The sequence below is a fragment of the Acipenser ruthenus genome, chromosome 1, assembly GCF_902713425.1.
Source record: "Acipenser ruthenus chromosome 1, fAciRut3.2 maternal haplotype, whole genome shotgun sequence".
NCBI classification, from domain to species: Eukaryota; Metazoa; Chordata; class Actinopteri; order Acipenseriformes; family Acipenseridae; genus Acipenser; species Acipenser ruthenus.
Window position 1 is genome coordinate 36,878,867 of NC_081189.1, and position 25,298 is coordinate 36,904,164.

General features: G+C 36.2%; 1 protein-coding gene across 4 annotated transcripts in view; it reads right to left on the reverse strand.

Annotated features, from left to right (window-relative positions):
• LOC117421231 (WD repeat-containing protein 7-like) overlaps nucleotides 1-25,298 on the reverse strand; it is a 217,864-nt gene that overhangs the window by 56,366 nt on the left and 136,200 nt on the right. For all 4 annotated transcript variants that reach the window (XM_059024567.1, XM_059024573.1, XM_059024571.1 and 1 more), the window contains one exon: nucleotides 17,771-17,992. In XM_059024567.1, the coding sequence (XP_058880550.1) occupies nucleotides 17,771-17,992 (222 nt within the window). The remainder of the gene's footprint in view (nucleotides 1-17,770; nucleotides 17,993-25,298) is intronic.

A 25,298-nucleotide genomic window follows, 5' to 3' on the forward strand; every position in this document is an offset into this window, starting at 1 on the left:
TGTTGGAAAGAATGCAACAAGCTAAACAAAAGCAATACAACTAACACCCAGAGAACTCCTTGGGGCAATCAGAGATGCATTTGGTTGGGGGGGTGGGGGGGTGGGGGTTGAAAACAGAAAAATTTGATAAAATGAATGTATAAATACTAAAGACGATTTTCACAAATTCACAACCCTTTACTTGCTTCTTTTACAAGCTTCTACTCAGACTTTGAATCCTGCAGGCTCACATTTCCCAATTTCAATTTGCTATACTTTGCTTTCGCCAGCTGGTATGTTGCCAGCGTCTGCTATTTTTGAGGAACTTGGATCTACCCCTTAAAAAAATCTGTTTTCACCTTATTAAAGTTGACCAATCCTTTTTGTTTATTTCTGAAGCCTGGTTACTGTAGGGCTAACAACACACATTTACTGCTACTCAGCACCTGCAGTGGTCAAATCAAAAGTGAAAGCAAAATCAATTCTAGTTCCAGGAGAGAGAAAAAGGAAGTAAATGAGAATGGGATCAAGCTTGCTTAAAGGCACAGGCGTTTTACATTTTAAGCATCAAAAACATTTCACAAATGTATAATTTACAAATGTATAATTTACCTGAAAATGCATATTAATAGAAAGATAGGGGAAAGCCTTTTTAGATCTTATTTTACTTAGTATTTTTATGTGGACCCATTAACAATATTCTTATGATTTCATAGTGCAGTAAGCTGTTCAGCATGACACAGCAAAGAAAAAAAAACAACACTGCAGATGATCTATTCTAAGTAAATCAAATTAAATATAACTTTTCTATTAACAGTTCAAAGAAGTTACAAAGCCCTGTGTTGTTTATAATATATTTAAAAGTGACGGTGGCAGCAGTGTCCAATAGAAGCTAACAAAATGAATATCTGTTGAGTTGCAGGTGTACCTATCTTCACTAGCTAGTCTCAGCTACTGAAGCACATACCTGTCGGCAACAATTCTCTTTCCAACCCCAGTGGGAGTGCAGGGCTCTCAGAATGTACTTTGGGACACATACTGGCACATACTGTTAATGAAACAAATCAAATAAGCAACAGAAACAGGGAAAAATCCCATATTTCAAGTCTCACACCACAAAAACTGGTATTTATTTTATTTACTGCCAATCTAAATACATCACAAATGCTGTAAAAGTAAGTCACTATGATCTAAATTTAAAAATCCATGTGGTAAAGAATAGCGGTTTCTTATCTATAGTAACAGTACAGTATGCTATATATATCTTCTGTTAACAATTGTACAAGCACCATTTTAGTAATTTAAGGTAATCCGTTCCATTACCTCAACCAGTTATAGCAGGGTTGCCAACTGGCTCCAGAATTTACGGACACTTTAAGCCAGGTCAGGTTTTTTAACTCACCACTAAACCACAAATGAATTGATGTTAAATCAACAGGTAAAGTGGGTGTGAATTGCATGAGCGGCTTCAATAAATGTGTTCAATTGTTTCATTGCGGTGGCGATTCTATCCGGAGAGCATCATAACATGTATTAAAATCATATGGCTTGAAATGTTATATATCATTCAGTCATTATAGAGAATTATGCACTCACCTGCACTCTTTCTCGTTTAACCATGGGGTTAAGTTTCTATTAATGTAATACTTATTTGTGCTTCGCACAGTCCCGCCCCAATTAGACAAATACAGCAAATCAGCAAGCTGTATAGGTCTGACTGATGGAAACGATCCTCACAGGAAGTAATTCCCACCCCCAGGCAGGTGTGTGCTTTTAGTAATAGTTAGCAAAACAATTACATTCCTTTATGACAAATCACGCAATTTACACTCACGTTACATGTTCAATAAAATCAATTAATTTACAGTTAGAGTTACAGTTAGGCAAGTTAAAAGACCTGACCTGGCTTAAAGTGTCGGCACCTTTACATTAAAAGTAAAAAAAACTAATATTCAAATATTGTAATGGAGTGGCGGTGGGACAGAGCAGAGCCGAGCTGAGCAGCGACAGTGCTGCAGGAAACAGCAGGAGAAGGCGTGGCCCCTGGACTGTGTATGTGTGTGTTGTATGTGCTTATTGGTTGTTTAATTTCTGTGTTTTTATTGGTTTTCTTTCAATGTCTTAACTTGAATAAATGTATCACAGTGTTTATAATTTTTTGTCTGCTAGGTTGGTGGCCTGGTTGGGGCTGTCTGTCGTCAGTTCCAGTCCTGCTTTAATAAAACGAGCTTTGGTTCATTTAAACACTGTTTCTTCACCTTTCTTCCAACACCGTTATAATATATTAAGCTGCATTATAGTCAATAGCCAGAAAAATAGGTCATTATTTCCAAAATCTGTTGAAGAACAAGGCTTTGGCAACATAGCAGATGGTCAAGACAAAGAGATGGATTCACGTTTGAGAAAAGCACTTGTAGCAAACAACAACAAAGGAAATGGCTACAGAACAGTATCAAATAAATATGGAATACCAAAATCAACAATCAGAACAATAATCAAGAAGTACCACGGAACAAATCCAACTGAAACGCTTGAAAGAAGCAGACATCCAAAGAAGTTACGGGTACAGAAGACAGCAGAATCGTCCGATTAACAGCCAAGGACTTCAAGAAAGATTTAGAAGCGTCAGGCATAATAGTTCACGAAAGAACTGTCCAACAGCACCTGAACACATAACAGCTGTATGGATGCAGACCTCACTGCAAACCATCAATCATAAAACAAACCGTCTAAAATGTGCCATGAAATATGAACAGGAATTTGAAGCATTATTCCACAAAATTCTCTGGTCCAATAAGACTAAAATATAACTTTTCCACAAAAAGGGACCACAGTATGGAGAAAAAAAAGAGAGTCTTCAATGAAGAAATCCTTGTACCTACAGTTAAACATGGAGGTGGTTCGATCATGATATGGGGGTGTTTTAGCAGTTCAGGGACTGGAGACATTCATTTGATTGAATCAAATGACTGCAGCCATTCTACAAAACATTCTATAAAAGACAATATGAATGCAAATGTACTTTGGGAAATTGGAACTGAAGCCACTGATGCCAATCCTTAAATTTTAATGTATAGATGCAAACAGCTGGGAAAACAGGTGGTTTCAGCGAGCATTGATGGACAAATACATATACAGTATGTTTGGGGACAGCTAGTTTAGCCATAAGCAGATGCTTCATGGCAGACAGACAGATCTTTCAGTATGGGCTGAAACCTCAGGCATGAAGCTGCTTAAAAATCTTGTGATGTGAGTGCTTTGAAAAGAAAGTGACAGAGGCAGACTAATCCAAAAGCCTGTGGTATTGCATGAAACAACAATATAAACATCTAGTTGTACATTATAGTACTCAATCTAGGTTGTGTGTGTAAGTGTGTGTAATGGTGTGGTTATTTTTTTCACCTTCTGGGAGTGTGTGTGGTCTCTGTTAGAAAGAGATAAAGAATAGTAAAAGGAGGTCCCATCTGCTAAAAGATATTTAAAAAGTTACTACAGTAATTGTATGCAGAGCAGGGTTAATGACTCCAGTAGCCTGTCAAAAGTCTGTTTCAGAAGCCTCATTTAACACACTCAACAGGCAGCTCCAACAAGTCTTCAAAATCAGTAAAACACATTGGGAACTGTATGCTTTCTTATGCAAAAAAAATACTCAGTGCAGAGACATTAGAAACGGTCAAACCTACAGAAGCAGAATAAGGGTGGATTGACTTGGAGCCAGTGGGGTTTGGTCCCCTGATACGGCCACCGGCTATTCCCTTCTGGGAGCTGTGGTTCAAACAGAAGGGACAGATCATTGCATCTATTAGACAGCCCTTCCTTCAGGGCATGAAGCAAACCCAGTTCTCGTGGTGGTCTTAGTCCTGTTCCCAGTGGGCAGTAGTCAGCATTACAAAGCCACAAACACAAGACTGTGCTCAGAGTCTAAAAGGACAGTGCCTGTAACAAATGGACCTGTGAAGAGTATTACTCACACTTGGGGTCGATTTCAACGGGGCATGACAGTAAAGTATAATTTCTCTTTTTTTATTAGGTGTCCGCACTAAACCTAAACTTGAGAGCACTTCAATCTCTATAGGTTCTGCTGCTGCAGCAAACAAATGGCCACCAGAATGCACTTCCGTTTTATTCAGTCACTTGTCATATAAATACTTTTATATTCTGTTTACTGTATATATCACATGTTCATCCACTAAAGCATACTGTACTGAAACCCGTATTGCAAGATATATGTGCTACTGTTGTACAGTCTTTTTGTGTATTTTAGAGATACATTAATAATATGATTTACAAAAGGGTACAATGACACCAAATAACACATCAAAAATAGATCTTATGTGCACCTTTTGGAAATGATAATCTGAAATGTAGGAGACTGTACGAATATTTTTATCCACACATTTCATCTTACAAATTACTGTAGTCAACTTCATTCTGCTGTTTCCTTAAAATGCCACTTTAGCTGCAATATCGACTCAACTTCTTAAGCATTAACAAGTGGGCAAACTCAGACCTCATATAGCACCGCAGGCTGTTGTCACAATTTAAGCACCACACACTTACCTGTTATATATGAAATAATCCAGCATGTTCTTTTAGGCTGCAGAGTACTTATAAAGCACTATAAAAGTAAAATTACGCACTGTATACAAATTATTTTGTAAACACTTTGCAAAGAGTATTCACTGAGGATATCAAAACTACTCAAATCAGTCCTATTTTTCTTAAATGTATCCATCTAATTAAAGATTCTGTGCAACCGTATGGACTCCCTGAAGACTAATTGCATTAATTCCTTTTGATATGGGAAACAAAATGTACAAAAGGTTACTGTTAATATGCTGGCAGTCAAATGCCCCAGGTTATACACTATTTGAGAGGGCATACTCATGCTTTTTAAGCATGTGTGTAATTTGGCTTTAAAACATTCTTTTGTAGGAGAAGAAAAACAAGTCCAACAGGAGAATTACATGTTTACATGTTACATGGAGAGTTAGTATTGTAACGTCCGGCACCTGACACAGGAATAGCAAGGTATCAGATAGACAGGTATTTGATACTGCCAGTTTTATTTATTTGAAATGACTTAAACACAGACAAACCAAGATTCATTATCCTATTTATATCGGCAACTGTGGTGGTGTTTAAAATATTACACAGACACAAACAACATGCTGTATGTACAGAAAATAAAATCAATGTCTGCACTAACTCCAGACAAAAGTTTAGCTTCCATTTCATGAAGGTAGTTGTATGTCTGTTTGATGGAAGGCAATTTCACTGCAACAAAACCAATATTTTAATTTAAAAAAAAGTCAGTTCCATATTGTTTAAACATGCTTTTTTGAGGATGAAATACCTACATTGTACTAGTAGGGGAATTTCAGAAATGTGGGGGCTAGATAAAGATGCAGCCACAAGAGTTACAAGGATCCTTTGCCCAGTCATGCAACAGTAACCCAATAACTCTTCCACACATTGCTTCCTTCGTCACATACAGTTCGTGCTTTGTACCAATGTCTTTTTTCAAATAAAAAAAAACGTATAAAAATGTGGTCTGCACTTTACAAAAAATTAGGTAATTTAGACATATTTTATATTTATAAATCAATATATTGGGTGTAAATAACATTGAAAATTAACCAGGGTCAAAACACTGGCATGAAATCTTAATATATAAAGAAGAAAGTTTGTCTGTCTGTCTGTACCTTTATGCATTCAGACCCCGCAGGAGCCAGTGCAACCAAAATTTGCATGGCCTCCTCTTTCATCCAGGGGTATAAATTTTGACCCCCGGGATACTTTATTTAGTAACCCCATTGCTGGATCACTACAATAGCCATGTATCTCAAATTAAAGAAACCCACAAAACCAAAAAAAATTAATTAAAAGAACAAAAATTAAAATGGCAAAAACCAAAAAAAAATAGTTAAGAAAAGTGAAAGGGGTCCGAGCGCATTGTGCGACACCCAAGATCGGTAACTTACAGGAAACCATAAGCCTACTGTTCCACAATTTGTCATGCATGTATAATATAAACCACAGACTGAGATTTGCTGAAATATTTTCGGAGACAATTAAATACATGTAATTTTATTAAACCAGCCAAAATAAGTATTTTTTTTTTCTGTAGTTGAAGCTTAACATCGATATAACATAGTTAAAATGCAAAAAATAAATATAATATATTGGTGGCACTTTGGTGAAAAAAAAACAAAAAAACGTGTCTATGAGGAATGAGTATGATTATGATTAAGCAATAACAAACTTATGCAGATGAACATCCAGAGATTCCTGACTGTTAATGAACCTTTGGAATAAACAAACAGAAACAGCTTTTTTGTATGAATGCAGTCCTCCACCTAGGAGCTACATTAGGTCATGCAATGGAAAACAAAGTATACAGTATGAGAAAGCACTGTATACAAGCCATCTCTCTCTTTTTTTCTTCAGCATTTGTGGATCAGGGTGTTCGTATGGCGTTTTTGGTACATCCTCCTAGTGTCAGGGCTAGTTAATGGATCAGGTATAGTTTTCTTGTTGGTAGTCTTCAATGTAGCCCAATTGTCTGTCCTTTGCGTGAATGTGCCTGTTAGTAACCTGTTTCGATGAAGGGGGCTGGCACATCAATTTGCAGTCTTGCAGGGGGTGCCAAACACTCCCAATTTAAAATAGATTTATATGGAAGTGTTCACAACAAGCTGCAAATTAGTTATTTTGTTTGTGTAACTTTAAGCGGGCTAGTAATGCAGCATGTTCTTTATTATTATTTATTTCTTAGCAGACGTCCTTATCCAGGGCGACTTACAATTGTTAACAGATATCACATTATTTTTACATACAATACCCATTTTTACAGTTGGGTTTTTACTGGAGCAATGTAGGTAAAGTACCTTGCTCAAGGGTACAGCAGCAGTGTCCCCACCGGGGATTGAACCCACAACCCTCCGGTCATGAGTCCAGAGCCCTAACCACTACTCCACACAGTTTTATTTTTTAGAAATATGAATGTAATTTTACGTGAAAACAAATTTCAGAATACAGATTTTTGATCACTTGCTTCGATAAAAAACCCCTCTTTATATAGTGTTTATTGCTCACACTGTGGAAACAATATATTTTTTCTGCACATAAAAATAAATATGTATTATAATCATGTTACTCCCCAGAGCAACGTATACAAAAATAAGCAAAAGTGCAGCCTCTGCTGATTTTCTAAGCTGGTTTCAGTTCTCTTTGCCAAGCAGCATCCCCTTCTCTCATCCTTTAGCCATCATTTAGTGCTGCACTCTAAGCATTTGCCTCTGTGATGCATGGCCCCATATGGAAAACAGGAAGCGCAACATGGCAAACCAACAGATACATTTCCTCTGCATGCAGAGGCGGTCTTCCCAAATGACTGAGAATGCATGGAGGGGAGGATGGGCTGATAGGCCCCTCCATCATCTTCACAAGCGCTTACAGTTTTCATTTTGTACCGAACACATAATCAGATTTCAGAGGGGGAGGCCACGCGTTGATTGAAAAGGAGGCAATGAATCCCTGAACATCCTTGTTAGCCTGCAGAATAATTCCTGCCCTGAGGCTTGTCTATGGCAATTATGCCATTCCAGTTACTCATCACAGAAAGCAAAGCAAAAAAAAAAAAAAGGTTGTGGCTCCCAATTGTTAACAGTTGGAAGAAAATGCTATGACAGCTCTCTGCTAACGTGCCTGGAGTGACAGGTTGAAAATAAAGATTAATACCACCTATTATGACTGATACTTTTATATGAAATTAGTATGGACATACATTAGTACAATTCACTTTAAAACATGAAAGAAATAGCTTAATCAAGCTCACAAAAAATATATTTGACTTAAATTATGAAGGCTAAATTGATCCCTGGTCCAAAATTACTAACTAAAGCAAGGTGCAATTAAAACATTTCAACACAAATGTATTGTTGTACTTGAACTTGTTTCAAAGTGAGTTTCAGCTGATAGATGTTCTCTATTTTGATTAAAGTTCTATTGAAATAGTGAATAGTCCTACTGTAAATGACCTGTATACCTGCAAGGTTTATGCTTAATACTGTATATATTCAGGAGCCTCTACAGATTCAGATGTTAAAAGCATGCAGGTTTTATTTGAAATGACTGCACTTGCTATCATGTACTTGTTACTGACAACAAGGTATTGGTACTGGTGATCCAAAATAAGTGTCGCCTAATTTAGAACCAATCAGCTGTCAATATTGTGAAAAAACAGATTTGGGAGATTGGTGTGAATTTGATTTGGATGACTAATAATTAAACTTGACTCAGATTTATAAAACAATTAATCTGAAGCCAAGTCTGAAAAGTAGTTTCGTGATCCAGAAACCAAAGTTACATAATCACAGATAATTTTGTTTTTATTGTCCGATATGCATAACCAAAACTAAACAAATTAGAAAAATTAAATACAGAATTGAACCAAATTTGAAATGCATATTTTAAAGTGTATGATCTCTTTCACATAAAAATCCAGTCACTCAAATGTGTATTTGATCATAAAACCTTGTTTTTTCTTCTTCTGTAGAAGCTGTTTACAAGGTGGTTCATTGAATTGCTGATTAGGTATGAAGCATTTTGAATTGCTGATTAGGTATGAAGCATTTCTCCTCTGCTTCACCAGTTCAATTCTGAATGTAATTTCTATATAATGACTGTTGACCTATGTGAAGTGACCTGAGGTGGTCTGGTCCCATTTCACTGTGAACCCAAGTCAACCCTCAAAAGAAGTCCCACATGAAGTAATATAATACAATGTTTGTTAAGTTTCATTAATACAGTTGAGGGACTAAAATCTCCAAAATAAAATTCTTTAGATACTGCATATTAAATGCCTTGCACTTGATTTCTAAAAACAATGGTAACATCTAGACTGCAGTGATTTAAGCTTCAGGGATTGTGGTGTTTTTCAATTAGCATAATCTTTAATTGCCAGTCGTTTTAACAGCTTTGAACAGAGAAAAGGCTTAACAATGCTACGTTTTTGGCATTCATTAATTTACTAATTTGTTCATTTTACACAAAACTATTCTGCATGTAGCAATTCAAATTCATATGCTTGAGGAAAACTATATTTTGTATTTAGCCCTTGTACACTTATTTCCAATAACTCAGAAAGATATTGCCTTACACAGTTGATAAAGCTAAATCCCAGCGGATCAGAAATATAAATCACACAGTTCAATGCTTTACTGGCTCGGAAAAATACTGAATCCATTGTTATAGGATTTCGGTCTGTTATGAAAAACACAACGATCCAATCACATTGATTATCTGGGCCAGACACAAGGCGCAGCATCAGATACATTGATTATTCAGGCTGCCTTTTTTTGAATGTAGACATTTACCCCAAAAGGAAAGCAGAACTATTGCTAGTGGCCAAGTTACTGAACAGCAGAGGATATAAACATATATTTTTGTTATTGTTATTAATGTACATAGCAGCATTTCAATTAATGAAATGACTTGCACTGACAGTAACATAGTAAACATACTTGTAGCAATATTGAACACAACTGAACACCACACTACACTGCCTTTGAACTCTCCATAAAGATAGTTGAGATCACACATTTTTGTAAATCATGAGCCAAGGCTAATTTATTTCTATATTTTAAGCCATTCAGCCCCAGCCACTGGCCCTTAGACATACTAATTCAACAAAGGGACGTCCATTGGAGGGGTTGCTCAGAGATGGGAGCTTGAATGCTTAAAGAGAACCATCCAGACAAGCAGCAATCTCCAGAGTTATCTACAGCAGCTGGCATTTAGCTGTTTTTCCATCTGTAGCAACAGTAAAATCGTGTTCACAGGCTAGTTTGACAAATCATGAGCATTGTGTTATTTAGGAGCAAGCAGTAGAGACCTGAATCCCTAAACTCTGGCCACTGATAGTTCACTACTGGTGGGAGTAGGATTTGAGAAGCTACAGGTACTGGTATGTACAGTATGTAGAATAAAGTGGTGGATAGGAACACTGCTCCCAATCTATTTTATAGTCTTGTTGCCATCAAAATAAGAAAAGCGTTTACAGGTTTAATTGTTAAATGTGTACAGCATTACACAATGCATGTTATATACTGGATAAAAATAACACATATGCTTGTGGTCAGCACCATGCAAGAGTGAATACAGTATGTGGAATAGATGCCCATGGAATTTAGGCGAGCCTTTCAGATTATTTTATTTTAACTTTCATGAACTGAAACTTTCATGGACTGCTGCCATATGATGTATAGGGGTTAGAAACCTGCACAAAAAAACACTGTTAACAGCGTCACAATTTGCAGACAGGGGTACGTGGGACTTCTGTGAAATAATTTGAAATCTTTAAAGAAGTAGGGTTAAAATTAGGGGTGTACCGATAATCGGTAGCCTATCGGCATGGCACCGATATAAGGGAAAAACCACAATCGGCTATCGGCAGTTTTTGTTATTTTCGCAGATAATGTACATCGGTATTCATGCTTGAATTTCTTCCAGCACAGAATTTAATGTTTGGTCAGACACGCTTACTAATGACGCAAGAACACTGAGACAACATGCTACATTAAATCCATCGATTAACTGTGAGTAGAATATTATTCTGATGTTTTTTTTTTTTTAATTACATTTTTAGATTGAAGCAATGTAATCTGAATGTCTTTCAGAGTTGGTACTAAATATCCAACAGTGAACAATACTGTGTATATATTGACTATCTTTGGCTTGTGTACCCAATTGTGAGGACTGGGTAACTAAGTATGTTATTGAAAATAAACAGAGGCCTTCAGAAAAGTCTGGACCTCTGTGTATTCAGTTAAATACTCTCTCCCACAATGTTACTCCTGCAGAAACATGTCACACAATATAATAGTTATTCTTTGTATTAATTTTCTGAAGTAAATGCAACATTTTTTTTTTCATTTTTGTCATAAATATAACACGTAAACGATATTGATATGACACGTAAAATATAACACGTAAACGATTTTTAACATCTACAATTATAAAACAGTTTAAAAATAGGCCCTATGTCTTGTTCTAAGAGTTTACAATAGCTTAACTGCACTATCTATTATTATCGGGATCCAATCGGTAACGGCCAATATGGGCAGATAATCATCAGCTATCCGTATCGGCCAAGAAAATCTTAATTGGTGGGACCCCTAGTTAAAATATGTGCAAATTCGGTTGTCCAGAATGTTCCATGGAGTCATCACCTTTGAGATGCTTTGTGAAACATAAACAATTTACAGGTTGGCAGTCTTACAGAAGCACCTGCCGCTGGACCTCCAATTATCATCTCTCTATGGCGGCGTTTACATGCACAAGTCATGGCAGTTTTCCTCACAATGTGTTTGCCGCACTTTTCAGGAAACGTTATGCAGTTCTGATTTAGGAAAAAAAATCGACTGTACCAATTCAGATTACTCAATTCATAGTCATTTGGGGGAGGGTATATTTAAATGTTCGTGTCTGCTTACTAAGTAGGAAAAGAAAGACTCTGAATATCGTGAGGAGAGCTTCATGCGTTGCCATGAAGATAAAAACATTTAACAAGAGAAATGAATTCACGTGTTGTCGCGCACATTCTGAATTACGCTGCGCATTAGCTACTTATTTGTCTGGTTACCTTTCCAACACACATGTACACAAAATTATATAAAATATAATTTCTACTAAGTATAAGTTTTACTACTTAGAATTTATATTTGTGTGTGTGTGTGCTTGTGGAACATCTAAAAGTTAAATTTCATTAACACTAGAACTGCCTTTTACAATGCATGTTTTTATTTTTAATATAACCTACAATATTCTATTTGTTTTTATATATACAAGCCTGTTGATATCTCTACTGGACGTAGCAGCCATCAATTCCTTCATTTTGTACAAGAAATGCACCAGGGAAAATATCAGTAGGAGAGATTTCATCTTGAAGCTAGCCACAGCGCTTCAGCAGAAACATTTCGATTAGAAAACTGCAAAGCTGCAGACTGCAGCAGCTCAACCTGGATTCTGTGCTGCGAGTGACACACACGCAAGATAAACCATATGTTATTTTCATTTTAGATTAAAAACTACTTTTGTTTTTACAGTTTTGTATGTACATAAACCTGTTTACACACTAGTTTCTTTTGAAATCTTTATTTTATTATCATTTTTCATTTTTTTAAGTAGTGCTTTATATGTGGAAATTTAGAAAATAAACCCTTTTATGTTTAATTGTTCATTTAAATACGGCGTTTCGGCTGTGCAGATGTTTGATATGACGTGCTTGAATAAAACATTTGCATTGTATCCGATAGTTTGTCTTTCACTTTAATATTGATGATGTTTAAAATGTACCATGATAATGACTGCCGTCAGCGGTGGTTGTTATGAGTATAACCGCAGCGTTTTTGCTGTTTCACAATGTATTCCCGTGTCATGACTGTAGAGTTGATTATCACATGCATGTAAACCCAGCCTATGAGAGCTTGTCAGAGATCCTGTGTATTTTGTTTAAACTTTTAGGGAATGGCTAAATATTTATTTAGTAGTATTAAAACAAGCTGAAGCCTGAACACAATTATTACTGCCAAACCTAATTTTCTGTAACATTTTGATATAAATATACAATATATCAACCTTCTTACTGACGCAATATAAAATCTCTATATTTTTTACGTTAACTGCTTAAACAGGATTGTGTCTGTGGTGAAGAGCCACTACAGGGAGACAGCACACAGCTTCTCTAAACCTAATATGAGTTGTGTGATTGATGCAGCTCTGTGAATCTGTAATGAGGAACTTCTATGAGTTGCATCAGCTTAAACAATGAAATACATCACAACCCATTTGTAGGGTCAACAAAGATAAATGCCGGAAGACAAGCAAGGTCATCATGTGAATTTCTAAAGAATTTTGTCTGAGTCAATTGGAGTGCAAGTGAAAGCTTTGTATTTCACATAAGAGCCCATTTGAGTATAATAGGAATCAAAGCGCTAAAGTCAGTTACTTAGATAAAGCAAAGTGAACAATGGAAGCTATAAATATTGAGGGACACCAACTGTGCACCATTTCTAAAAAGGGTAGCCATTCCCGCCCCATCACTTTTCATCAACATATGTTTGTGCATGCCAAATATTGTATGAATGACACAAGAAAGTGACCCAGTAAATGAGGAATGTTTGGAAAACACCAATCTGTTCCTGGTGTTAGGGTTGTTGTGTAAGGCTCAAGTAGATTCATGTGCTGATGACTTTCCAAAACAATCCTTATTTCTGTGTGTGTGTAGGCTGTTACAAGACTTTTGTATTATTAACACTTGCATGCACCACATTGAAGGGCCCAGTTAATGAAATTATATTTCCAGAAAAATAAAACATCTACAACATTCACTAATAACACTATGTAACACAATTTGGGTAGTAAGTGTTATTTCCTAATTGCTTATGCCTCAAAAGTATAGAAAATGGCTATTATTCCCCACAAACTTTGCTTTTGTGACCAGGACAGTGATATTTTGAAATTTACCTATTTTCAATGAGAAAACGGGCGAATTTGTGTCTTTTCGTTCACATAAAGTCAGAAAAAAACAACATATGAATCCAAATTAACATGTATTTATACTAAAGTAATACAAAAATGACTACAAAAGATTTAGAAGTGAGTAGTTTTTCGAGATTTACGATTATACTGTAAATCACTTTCACGAATCAGCCCCCAAATGTAGTCTCCCATCATGTTCTCGTTATACTGTCCTTGGTAGCGGCGTTCAAAGTCCAGTATATCCTGGTGGAAGCGCTCGCCTTGCTCCTCCGAGTACGCTCCCATGTTCTCCTTGAATTTATCAAGATGAGCATCAAGGATATGGACTTTGAGGGACATCCTACAGCCCATTGTGCCGTAGTTCTTCACCAGAGTCTCAACCAGCTCCACATAGTTTTCAGCCTTGTGATTGCCCAGGAAGCCCCGAACCACTGCGACAAAGCTGTTCCAAGCTGCTTTCTCCTTACTAGTGAGCTTCCTGGGGATCCTCTCCAGGATCTTGACTAATGTGTAAGAGATTCTCGCAAAATTTTTCATATATGATATATTTTTTTAATAATATTGAAAATTGTAAAACATTTTAAAATTAAAAACTTTTACAATTTTAAAAATTTTAACAAATTTTATAACATAAAATTCCAAGCAACAATTGTCCATCTTACGTTCCAGAGTTATTTTGCAGTGCTCGCAGGTGAAATGAGGTGCCCAGGGTTTGTCTTGATCCCCGACAGGCATGCCGAAATATGCCTTGTAGGCCTCACACATCTTAGCAGATGCTTCCACTGAGTACTTTTTCGCTCGTCTTGATAAATTGGCCGCAGACATAGCAAAATGCGTCTGCCGGATGCTTGCAGCCTCTTGATGCCATCTCAGAGAAATGCAGATATGTATCCACTTAGGCAGCTGGAACTAAACTGAACTGGTGGGCTTAAGGCCCCTGTATTTATACTACTATTTATATTACTGGAAAGTTCTAGAGAGTTCTAGAAGTTACTCCAAGTTTACTCAGCACTGAATCTATCTGGAATGTTCTGGAAAATAGGTAAATTTCAAAATATCACTGTCTTGGTCACAAAAGCAAAGTTTGTGGGGAACAATAGCCATTTTCTATACTTTTGAGGCATAAGCAATTAGGAAATAACACTTACTACCCAGGAACCAAAAAAAAAATAAAAAATTGTTACACGGTGTAATGTGCAGTATGTTGTAAAATAAGAAAAAAAATAAGACAAAGTTTTGCTTAATTCCTTTGTCATTTTATAACAATGGTCAAAGGGTGAGAGAGCTCATCAGCAACAGTAAAATAACTGAAATTTGCAAAACTTGCTACATCTACCACACCAAGCTCAGATTAGTGACAGCATTCATTAGCCACAGTAGAACCAGTGTGTCTTGTTATTCAGGGAATAGACGACTACTGATGTAAATAGGTTAAGGAAGTTCTTATTTTAAGATTTAAACCCATGCTGAAAATCATAAAGATTTGATGGACATTGCAGACAGGAAAGGTGTTTTACTTGAACCTAGAACATTCATATGGCAAATGCTGACAAATCAGAAGGCATGATGAAATCAGTGAAAAACAAACATTTGAAGCCTCAGTTATACATACCTATGATCTCATGTAAATCTCAGGTAGTTGAGTTACGCAGGATGTTATCTGGTATAGATTAGCATGAAAAGTATTTTTCCTAACATAGAAGTACTTTAGCCTTAGGACAGACAACCCACAGAATCACATTCAGAAATCACTGTATTCTGGGTCAACCTTGGCTTAGGATAGTTGTGAAGATAGAGATCTGAGTTGGCCAGGCCTTCGTACCAGCTTTTCAGATATGCCCATATCACCATCAATGAGAACTATGGCTTAATCTTGCCCCCTTTCATCTGCTTAACCCTATGATATCCAACTACAGTGCACTCCGTTTATAAGAATCACATCGGTCCCGGATGATTTGATTCTTCTAAGCGGTTGATTCTTAAAAGCAGACCAATATGATTACAATTAGCAAAAGCGTGGCTCCACGCATCAGCAGTTTAAATACTGTACAGTATACAAATGTCAATGATGCTCAATCATTGAGGACAATACATCAAAACAAGTCCTCGTGTGTAAGCAACTTGTTATATGATTATGATTATGGTTACTCAAGGCTGCAGAATCCTATTTTACTACAGTATACTTGAGAAGTGAGAGTGCCTAGTTTAACTGCCGTGCAGTGTTGCATGTAATGGTCTTTGAATTAAAATGACATTACAGTACAGTATTTTACTGTCAGGACTACCACTGCATTTAAGCATCTGTGGCTTTTTCAGTTGTGATGCAAATCTCACATTTTTTCACTATTAAAACACATTTTCACAAAGAGAGAACACAAAAAATACCTGTACAATGCAGCTGCAAGTCTTTCTTTTTCCTGCCATATCGACACACAGAAACTGCACAACTTGCTTTTTTTCTACTGGGAGTCGCTGCAAACCAGGGATTATACTGCACACGCTGTGTACGTGCCTAATCACGTGAGATGTGATCAAATTCAAATTCAAAAACAGCTTTATTGGTTGTACACATCATTGCACTTGATACAGTATTGTATTACATGCAGTCAGTTTGCCCTGAAATGATTGTTATAAGCAGATTGTTTGATTCTTACAAGCAGAGCATTTTAGCATGGTTAATATAGGAATGATTTAGTCCCAGTGGTTTTGATCACTATATGCAGTTGATTCTTATTTCAGTAATTCTTATAAACGGAGTGCACTGTACTTTGTTCATGTACACTGAAAATATCCTATTTTGTGCTTAAGACTAACAAAAGTGCAAATCAGATCTGCTAGTTCATCTCAGTGATAATTCCTTTCTGGAATCTCTGAGCCAACAAATTAAATGCTGTAAAGATAACCTTCTTAGAAACCCAGGGTTCAATGTGTGTTTTGAAATGTTCAGATTGTTTTCTGAATGTAGATCTGTGTTTGTATTTAGCCTATAATGTGGTTTTATTGATGGAACACAAAAATACCATGAACCACTTCTGATTTTTAGATCTGTAGGCACTACACAATTTATTTTATTGTAATTTTAGTGTACCGCTGCAAACGTCAACTGGTGCATAACAATAAAACATGATATTTCCACTAAAACTGTCTATTTGTATCTGAATCATTATTTCACAGTGTAGAAAGTACCAGTGGGTGCCTATTGGTTTTGTACAAATGAAAGTCTAAAAGATGCCAACAGTGCTTTTTTCACTCCCTCTCTCTAACTTAAGTATCACATTGTCTAGTGGAATCACTCTGAAGGGCTGAGGTATTCTAAACAGCGACACTGACAAGAAGAAATCTTCTGAAAACAAAGTCGGACTCCTCAGGAAATAGGCCTACATGGATGTGAATAATCTCAACTGGGTACATGTTCTGAAAAATATCACAGGTATCTGCATGCACTTTTGGATCATTTCTGTTCAAAATTGGCAAATAATGCAGTGAAAGTTATTACTACTTAATTAGAAGACATTCAGCAAGAACATCATATTTCCAAACATTATGCATTAAGTATACATACTGTGGATGCTAAAATAAAATGGACATAAAAGAGCATTAAACCACATGCAGTACAATTCTTATCGACTGAAATTATTAGCTATAGCATAACATCTGCCAATCAGCATCAGCAAAGTAAAGGTGGATGCCAAACAGACACTGTTTCTACTGAACACCCTCTACAAAGCAACTTAAACCCATAGTCTGTACAATAGGCTCTAGCTGCTCTAGGCAAGAATCCTCAGATATTGTTTATGTAGACGTTGAGCAGTTCCAGTAGGTAACCAATTACACTGGGGTGCTTGGAGTGGGAAAACAACCTAGTAACAATAACCTATTATTACAGTTCCTACTTCAGACATTTAATACACTTAAACTACTTTAACAGCAGTTAACCAGGCCCATACAATAACGATTTATTAATATTCATTACATTTTGTTAGCACCAGTACTGTTTTGAGTGTGGGGTACAGAACACAAATTGCTGAAGCTGTAGTAATCTGCTTCTGTGTTTTTAGCAAAATAAACTCCGCTTGACTGCGTACCTCAATACAGTGAAACCTACTTCCTGTGAAACCAAGAAACTTTCTAGATCAATAATGACTTTTTTTTTTGTTGTTGAAATTGTAGTTAATTTAGACTGGGCTATTCAGTAAGTGCCTAGTCAAACTCCCCACTATGTCATCACTTCATGATATATACTTACATGTATGCCTGGCAAGGGAGTAATTAGACCCTCCCGTGGTAAGTCCAAATCCATCTGGAGCCTGGGATGCAGTGCGGGGCCTGAATGGAAGTTTTGGAGGTTCAATCTCAGCCCCAAACTCTGCTCCGATCACCCCCAGGAGGACAATAGCTGTTGCTTGTTTGCGTCTTTCCTCATAGGATGAAATTTTCTTCATGTGTGGCAGGAGACCAGACAGACACCCTGAATTAGAAAAGAGATTTTAAAAAGTAGCTAACTACTTGAAATCAGATAGCATTGTATATTTTAGACTAGTAGCAGCTTTGTAAAAGTTTAATGATTACGTCCTTTATAAACTACAAATGGGAGTTTCTGTGAAAAAAAAACCCATAGCATCCAACAAAGGCATAATCTACCATGCCTCACTTAAGGAATGTCATATCAGATTGAATGGTCTGTAAACACGAAGTAAAACGTATACAGTAGAGAGTCAATTATCTGATCTTTGATCAACCGTACTGTCAATCAACTGAACGCACTTGTAATCATGTGATGAATTATGTGTGGTTTATTACGCACACAGTTCCTGCTAATAAAATGGCTACGAGATTTAGCTGCCAAAAAAAGGACCAGCAGACTGAGGCAAATGAAAGTTACAGAATTATTCAGACCACCGAAACTTTAGATGGAGCATTGTGTGCTTTAAATTGTTGCAGTTAAGCAAATTAAAACAGTCACATCTTTTTATTCTATTTCGTCAGTAAGGGCTGGAGATCCTGTCTATGTTATTGAGCAGCTAAGAACTTTTATTTTATTCATTTCAATTGCACGTTATTATAATGCTTAACAGCAAGTTTCAAAGTATAGAAACATTTGATTGAATCCTAAAGTTCTGTAATGTGTCAAAGTTGTACTGAATTGTATTCTTTGATGATTTTCAAAGTTTGGTATATGATACGTTTAATTACAGTATTTCATTACCTTAACTGCAGGTGTTAAAGTTTTACTAAATTGCATTAATTTAATGATTTGTAAAGCTTTGTATGCGTTTTGTATGCGTAATGTGATAGAATAGGTTACTAGATATATATCATCAGTAGGTACTTGTGTTTGTTAACTTTATTCTATACATTATTAAAGCTGCAGAAATTTTATTAATACCTGTTCGATTATCCATACAAATCAATTATGCAAACTAGTATTGGTCCCAATTAGTTCGGATAATTGATTCTCTACTGTATATGAAAAGCCATTGATCTGTCCAGTGGTTAAAACAATGTGGCACTGGAAAGATGAATCAGTTTCATTACAGGCATCCAATAATTAACTAAGAAAATCAAAGAATACAGCTGTACTTTTTCTATACAGCAGAACCTTCAAAAGTCACATGATGTGAATAAGGCAGCCATATTAGGGTTAATGTCATGGTCACCAACATATATAGCATGCAAATATGTAGTCACTACTGTACCTCAAATTGTTTCTGAGATACAGTATGAAACAGCGGTGGCGGAGACACAAAAGGGTTTCAAGCTTATATTTCGTGAATAGTTTGTGAATAAAATGGGTGAGACTAATTAAAAAATAAATTTGGGTATATTTCAACGAAGTATAAAGTCCCTTGTTCTAAAGGGATTCTACAAAAGACCTATATCATTCTGGGTTACACTAAATCGAAAATTCAAATCAAGCAGTTAACACATTGGCTAGCTATCTGAAATAGTAAGTAATCAGTATAAAAACATTGTTAGCAGTGTAGAATTGAAATACGCTCAATTTATTCAACTCATAAATGGACAACTGACAGAGTCCCATTATTTTAATTAAGAAGTGTATATGGCATGCTATATAAGAACATGCAGTAACTAAAAATGTGGCAGACTGCACCTTCAGCATGTGTGCAAAAAGAGACAAGGTGTCGGACTCAGTCAGATATCCAGCACTCCAACACCATACAAAGAAAATAAAAGGTGTCGGACTGGAGGGGGTAACTCTGCATATCCACCACGTGCAGTGGGAGGGAGCATTTAAACATGCTTATTTCATTCCAACTGCTTCTGTTTCTGAAGTGAACCGAGTGAGATTCTATTGTGCAAACAGGCCTTCGCCAGCAGTCATTTCCTTAACTAGAGAATGCAGCCCCTCCACCAGTCTCAGCATGGAGCATGAATCAGAACAAAAGCACAGGGAGAGAGCTCTATTCTGTAGCTGCACACTGATTGTTCTGTCACCTGCCCTCTGCAAAAGGCACTAGCTAACCACTGCCTAGTTCCCTGGCTGACAAACAAGCTCCATCTATTTTCACTATAGCCGCCTCTGGCCCAGGTGCTGGACAGATAGCTGGCATGACATTCTAGGTCAAGATGAATTGGCGCAAACTCCTGATTCCAAGATTGTTTTATAGCATTTAATTTAGTTTCTTCCCCTGCTTGGATGAGCACAGCTCTAGTTATGGATTTATATTCTAATGTACTGGAGCAGGCACTGAAAGGAGCCAATGAAGCAGATGCAGGAGTGGGGACAGCAGGGATACTGATCAATAGGCAAGGCCCTGACCCCAGCCGTTCAGACTCTGCAATGGTCGCTGTGCTTGAAAATGTCATGTGTGCAGTTCCAGTAGGAAACCAAACACCAGGGACATGTCTCTGTACTTTTCAGGCTGATGTTGTTGGGTAAATGGGAGGATAAAATGTTTAGTTGGGTAAATGGGAGGATAAAATGTTTCATTAAGGGGCAGTAAACCACTGTTTTTTATGCTTATGTACAGCTTAGTACTTTAAAGCCTCTACAAATACTACAATACAATCACATGATACTGTAGGTTGCAATACCTTCATATTAACATGTCATAACCAACTTACGACTGAGCTTCATTTTGCATATCTACTCTATTCGGCACAAACACTGCTGCGTGACCTTTGGCCCAAAGCACTCACTTTTGACAGGCCTCGGAGATGTTCAACATACTACAACATAAAAGCTGTTTCCTGACCTTTGATCTAGACTTATTTTTCATCAGCCATTTCTTGGAGACCTTTGACCAAAGGGGAAAGATTGGCCCTCCGTAGAACCTGTGTGCCTTTTGATCCAGGCACATTCATTTTTTGCATCATACGATGGATGACACAATATTGTGTTCACAACATGTGCATCAGAAAGAAAAAGAAAAACATACTTCCCCTAAAATATTAGAGAATCCAGCTTTATCTGCTGAGCAAGTGGGGGTGCTAACTTTTTGCTTTTGGTTTATTTCATAAACTATATTTTTAGTTTTCACATTGTTGCTTTCTATTCCCCACTTGAGAGATAAATATGGCATTGTACCTCAGGAAGGCTTGTTTGTATTACATTATGATAATGCTGTGTGCACAATTATCCAAGCTGTATTTTCAAATTTTTTTTCATGTCTGTATTACAAATGCATTACCGCTGGTGCGATTACTATATCATGTTTTTAAACCTTTGTTTTTTTCACTCTCTTTTAATTCTATTTATTTTACATATTTAAAGGGGAACTGTACTTAAAATAACAAGGCTATCTAAATGCTCTGTATACATAACAAATGCGTCTCGCTGCGCCAATTTTGTTAAAAAGTTAAACGTTTGGCCAGTATTTCAATTTTTTTGTCAGCTTTCTCTGTCAGCTGGAAATGCAGGTCGCCACCATATTGGAACCTTTCTGGCGCCGCTGTTACGTCATATCGTTGACAACCCCCCACACCAGTGAACGCCGGCACGGTGAATTATGTCGGAATGCAAAGCGTTCGGGTGCAAAAATAACAAAAGGAAAAACAGTAACAAAGTATTTTTGTGTGCCTAAGCCTTTAAACCAACAAAGGGCAGCCATAACAAAACAATGGCTACATAATATAGGAACAGGACATACGGTCAATAGAATACTATGTGTGACTATAGAGCGAGTCAACGACAGGACGTCACACAAAGCGCGATGGAAGAGAGCTCCAATACAGTCAATGTTAATTTGTTTTAATGTTTTTTATACGATATACTGCTCAAGGAGAGGCTGAAAGTGCATCAAAAGTTGACATGTTTTCTATTGAAATGATTATATATTCATTTGCAGATCACTTAAATGCAAACTGGAATTCACAGATAACTCAAAACTATGCATCTGAATAAACTTATTAAGGGGGGGGGGGGTTGGCTGTAGTGATTACCAGTGATTTGGCTGTATTTAATCATGCTAAAGGGTGACACAGAGGTCCATTTTCTTGACAAGACAGTTGATCGTCCTATCAAAACCAGAAAATTAATAACCTCAAATAACCAATGTGAAAACAGAGTAGCTGGAAATACTGCAGTAGTGCTATAAAATACAATGAAGACAGACCTTATTCTTTAAAACTTTTAGCTAAATCATCTATCTACCATTTTATGACCAGTACACACACACACACACACAAAATTTAGGATACAAAATACAAACATAGATGTTTAAAGCCATTTGCAATTCTATTCACCACTGGGAAAGACTTTACTGGCATTTGTGTTAGTTACTGTAAACAGTATTTTTTTTTCTTTTTTGGCACTGTAGGTGCTGGGTATAAATATAAGTGGGTTAAAGTGAAGAAATACACTACATATTGCCCATATTTTGCAGACAGACTTAGCATTACAGATGTTCAGATGTTGGCAAAATAACTGATTCTTTATTTTCTAATTAGACTGCCTAGTTGAACTTCACATTGCCTATGCAACCTTGCATACACAAAATGGGTATTTTTTTATTTATTTTTTGGAGACTGGAACCAATTTATTTTTCAAATTCACTGTAAGTACATTTCAATGTCAATCATTAAAAATGACTTTTTACAATGGTAACTCTTTTTAAAATCGAATGAACCTGTCTTGTGAATATGTTTCTATCGCATTCACGAAGAGGATGAAGTCAATTCAATTAATATATATATATATATATATATATATATATATATATATATATATATATATATATAAAGCATTACTGTACTTAATTTGCCATTTTCTTTAATCTTTTTAGCTGGCCTGATCTGAAATTTGAATTTCTGAATGGACAGTAGATATACTAATTATGCAGCCTTTTCACATTACATACATACATACATGCATACATTTCATATCACTGGCTTATTTAGTTATTTCATCAGCATCTTTTATTTATAAATGTGTGCCCTTCTTGCAAAACACAACCCTGCTGAAGTGAAATTAACACAGCAGCAGACTAAAGAGGCAGTTTTGTGAAATTTACATAAAAGCTCTTTAATTGGCTTTGAGGAGTAAAAGGCATTTGCTTTAAACTTCTTTCATCCCAGGCTGGAATAAAAGGATTAGAGGATCTTGTTTGTTCCGAAGGTTAATCTGGAACAGGAATTAATTCAATTAAAATTCATATGCATTAATAAAATGTTTCAAAATTAACATTTTACTGACGAGCCTAATATTACTGTAATGCACATACTGTAAGACTAAAACATTCTGAATGCCTATTGGGCAACTGATCATGGATGATCACATTTCAAAATGTGAAGTATACTAAAAATTCTCGCTCGAATATCTGATACAAAATTTGCACTACAGTATTAAACAAAACAAATTGAATTAAGATCAGATCCATAAGGATGTATCTAGAGCAGCACTGTTCTTCATGTCTGTACATACAGGCCCTCGTGCTTCGGCTGTTGGACAGGGAGATATGTCAAAGGAAAGGGAAATGTATTGACAATCTTATTTTAAATTTCAACTAAACTAAAAATGATACTTAAACTAATTAAGGGTAGCAAATGGTTTTAAAACCACACTTCTCATATTAAAATTAAGCCTGGATATGTAACATTACCTTTAATACACATAGAGGGTGTAAGAATCATTATTTAATTTTTTTTTTTTTTTCAAAAACAATGTTATCTAATGCATTTTTTTATATATAGATAATCAATTTGAACTTAAGACTATAATATAAGAAGGTTCATATATATATATATATATATATATATATATATATATATATATATATATATATATATATATATATATATATAAGAAGGTTCAGCACTGATACAGGAATTTCACTAACTGTTCTGGCAATGCACCCAATAAACCTTATCTGATCATCCATCACCTTTATAGCTTTCCCTGATTATTTCATCAAGTGCACTCTTCAAGAAGCTACTGGTGACCTTTGGCTTTACCAAATAAAGCTTTCCCTGACGCAAGCCACAAAAAAATGCATACCACTAAAATCATTTCAACTTGCTTCAATCAGAACACTACTTTCTAATGAACACTAAAAAAAAAAAAAAAAAAAACACTTTGGAAAAGAAGACAGCATGTCATGACAGAGGGAGAACAAATGTGACTAATGGAATGGAGTAGGCATATTTGTTGAACCTCTGATGTCGTTTCTATTTTAGGAGGCTTGTTTGTATTGAATGTAGAAGAAACTCATCATTATTATTATCATTATCATCATCATCATCATCATCACCAGGATATATTATCAAAATATATATTTTTGATGGTACTTTCGCATAGCATAGAGTGCCAATAGTGGTCACATATTGTAACTGCATTTCTACTTTGAACACAGGACGATAATGCAAGGTCAACAAAGCAAGGTCCAAACCTGAATTTTCTTGTATATGAAATACCTTACAAGCAACACATATTTCATCACAATAATAAAACACTGATTTTAGGTGAATGCATTAATTGTCTAATACCCAGCCAGTGGTATTCTAAGCCAATGGTGTGTTTAAATCGACACCAATACAATCAATACAAAACTGTTCCATTCAAGGTGAGACCAAATAAACCTGTCTGGAGGTATGAAAAATAAGCTGTGCAGCACACTGTGTGCTAAGTGCCTTTCAGTCCTGAGATCTGTCATTAGATAATCATTAACCATCATTCACCGTTCCAAAGACGCTTCACATTAACACGTGTACAGCCTCTGAGAAAGCATCTGGATAGGCTTCCGAATGCTCATTAAACTACACTGCGGCAAGCCCCACCACCTTGTTCATACAGTAAACCGATTAGAAATAGTGCCTTTGTAAGTTGCCAAGATCAGTACCTGTCAATACATCACTTCCCTATTCAAACCGTAAGGAGACTCCATACACGTCTTATAGTTTGTATTCACTACAGTAACCACTGCAGTTCATTTTCCAGGTAAGCCAATTATATTTCCCAGCATTACAGGCCAACAGAATCAGCACTCTTTCTGCATCCATTTTGGTCTCAAACTCATTCAGAGACAAACCCGATTTTGCACTAAGCCAGTTACTAGTACCAGTTACAAAATCCATTGTCATCCAAGGCATCAGGCAGCCAACACTCACAAATGTTGTAAATGTTTTAGAAGGTTGTATTTGTATGTCCTGCATACTTTCAAAAACTTTCTTACTAAACATCACCCAAATGCATTTCAGTTGGATTTCATAGCACCACGTGATTTTCAAATATGAAAACACCAAAATGTGTCTATAAAAAAAAAGATTTATATTATGCCTATGGTAAGAAGAAAATTTTATATAAATCTGTAACATAC